The following is a 2,500-nucleotide window of genomic DNA, read 5'->3' on the forward strand; positions in this document are numbered from 1 at the left end:
ATGATAAAATAATTACAGTGATAGTAATGATGATGATGATGGTAATAATAATAATAATGACAATAATAATAATGATAATAATGATAGCAATAATAACAGTAATGATAACGACAATGATGCTGATAATGATATTAAATGATAATATTAATAATAATGATAGATAAAAGAAAAAAATAATGCAAAATTAAAGATCTGATTGCTTAAGGAGATTAGCAAAATATATTTCTGACCTGACATCGCATTGCTCGACCACGTCCGCCGAAATTCCTCAGCCTCTGCATCTAACCTATATAATCTCCTGAAACACTACTAGAACCCGTTTGACGTCATCACAACACATGGCGTGCGTTTGGGGTTTTCGTGCGGTCTCTAGTGTATATCGGCGGTTTCAGTGCGTAATGACTGCGTTGAAGCTTGTAATCTTATTGTCACAAGTCGCTTTCAAGATATCGGTGAATTACAAGCAGCGATCGCCTGAGAAGCGTCAATATCTCAAAGCTTTCGTATTGCCATTTGGCTTTGGAGCGCCAGTCGGAACATTTCCACACGTGAATGCAAATGCTCTTCTAAAACACGTTAAGACTGCATGGTGCATACACCACATTTTAATTTATGCTAAAAGACTTTCTTTTGCTACTAGACTATAGAAAGTGACTAGAAATATAAGTTGCTTATTCATTACTGTATGATGTGAACACTGCAAGCCTTACCTTCCGTAGTGAGCATGGCCTCCAGGTTGGCCCTTCGAATGAGGGCCATGAGGGTGCTCAGCTGCAGTTCTTCCATGAGACCTGAGAACATCATGTTGGAGTTCTGACCGGGCTGCAGCGTGTCTGAGCTGCGCCCCTTGCTGCTCGCGAAGGCCGTCTGTCCCACGGACACGACGTTCTCCTGAGGGCGGCTCCCAGAAAGGGCCTTTCCTGCGGGTTCATCGATGAGCAGCGCTGCGTCCACGACTTTGGACAGTGCCTCGGCCGCTGCGTCGGCGCTGCCTTTGTCTACCAATAAGATGTCGTCATATTCCTCAGTCGCAGAAATCAGTAAGGTGTCGTCGGTGTCGTCCACGACCACAGGATCGCTTGATAGACCATTGAAGGTGTTTGATGTCCCCCCGAGTGCACCTCCGATCACCCCTCCGTTAGCGCCCCCGCCGGTCGTGCCAGGCCCCGTCAAGTCGATAAAGAGGGGCTCATCTGTTGGCGATGCTGCCGTGATCTGGGTCTTTGTCCCCTGGTTTTGCACCACCGACGCCGGGGCGCGGACGTCAATGGGAGGAGCAGCTGTGGGGGCTCCCGTCACGGGCTGCCATTCCGCCTTCCCGGCGCCCTTGATCACCTCCTCCTCCTTCAGCAGGTGACCCATGGCCATCGCCGCCGATAAGGGCGCGTTGATGTGCGACTGGGCCTGGCTTCCGCTGTGACCAGTAGCTGCCTGACCTGTCCCGGCATTATAGGTATTTTGCAGAGGTCTTGCGGCCGTCTGCCCCGTTCCCGTACCGCTGTACCCAGGTGAGGGGAGCTGACGGCCTGAACCCAGAGCTTTGCACCTGAGGAGCCTTTAGCCCTGTGGGATTTGCTTGCACTCCTCCGGTGTTAGCCTGTGGGGCGCTATATCCAGTTGCTGGAGCCTGAGGTGCCCCATAGCCAGTGGCCGGGGCTTGTGGGGCCTGAGGTGCGCCATAGCCAGTGGCTGGGGCTTGTGGAGCGCCATAGCCGGTAGCAGGAGCTTGAGGAGCGCCATATCCGGTGGCCGGGGCCTGTGGGGCACCGTACGTGTCGGAAGGAGGAGCGCCATAGTTGGAGGAAGGGGCCGGAGGAGCGCCATAGTTGGAGGAAGGGGCCGGAGGAGCGCCGTAACCCGTGGACGGAGGCTGGTAAGACACCTGGATGTAGCCATTGCTGCCGTCGCCGCCGCCGCCTCCGTACCCGGTTCCCGATGATCCGCCTCCGTAATGGGACGGCGGGCGGCGGTAGTAGCTGGACTGTCCGCCTCCCTTATTGAAAAAGTTTCCCTTGTTGAAGAGGCTGCCTTTGAAGTCGAGCACCTGACTCTTCAAGTTCCGAATGCCCTCAATAAACGGAGCTTTGAGGTTCCTAAGGCTAGTGAATGCCTGGGACTTGAGTCGCTGGAGCCCTCTGAGATGCCCCGCGAAACCTCCTCCCCCTTTGCCCCCGCCATACCCCCGCCGCCGCCGCCGCCGCCGCCGCCATACCCTCCTCCCTTGTACCGGTTGCCGCGGTTAAACGACGGCCATCGGAAGATGTTGAAGTTGATGCCAGACGCCGCCCCCACGACGAAGACTAGCAAAAGGATCGGCAGGAGCCTCATGATTCCTCCTTTTTCCTGCGTTGAGATCACTGGCTAATCTGGTCACCAAATGAGACAAAATTATCCTTTCAGAAAAGTGTATTCAGAGCATAACCCCCAACAGCAAAACGAAAACAAGGTTCTCTCCAGCACGGAAAAGTCTCGAGTCACAAGGCGTCCTCACACGCAGTCG

At 53.6% G+C, this 2,500-nt stretch overlaps 1 protein-coding gene across 1 annotated transcript in view; it reads right to left on the reverse strand.

The window, feature by feature from the left end:
* Positions 1-2,328, reverse strand: part of LOC119576709 — a 44,530-nt gene extending 42,202 nt beyond the window's left edge. Inside the window, exons 1-3 of the mRNA XM_037924356.1 lie at positions 2,213-2,328; positions 1,533-2,099; positions 711-1,498 (exon numbers count right to left, since the gene is read on the reverse strand). Of these exons, the coding sequence (XP_037780284.1) occupies positions 711-1,498; positions 1,533-2,099; positions 2,213-2,328 (1,471 nt within the window). The remainder of the gene's footprint in view (positions 1-710; positions 1,499-1,532; positions 2,100-2,212) is intronic.
* Between the last annotated feature and the right edge of the window lie 172 nt (positions 2,329-2,500).

Source organism: Penaeus monodon, chromosome 9 (genome assembly GCF_015228065.2).
Source record: "Penaeus monodon isolate SGIC_2016 chromosome 9, NSTDA_Pmon_1, whole genome shotgun sequence".
Lineage (NCBI taxonomy): Eukaryota > Metazoa > Arthropoda > Malacostraca > Decapoda > Penaeidae > Penaeus > Penaeus monodon.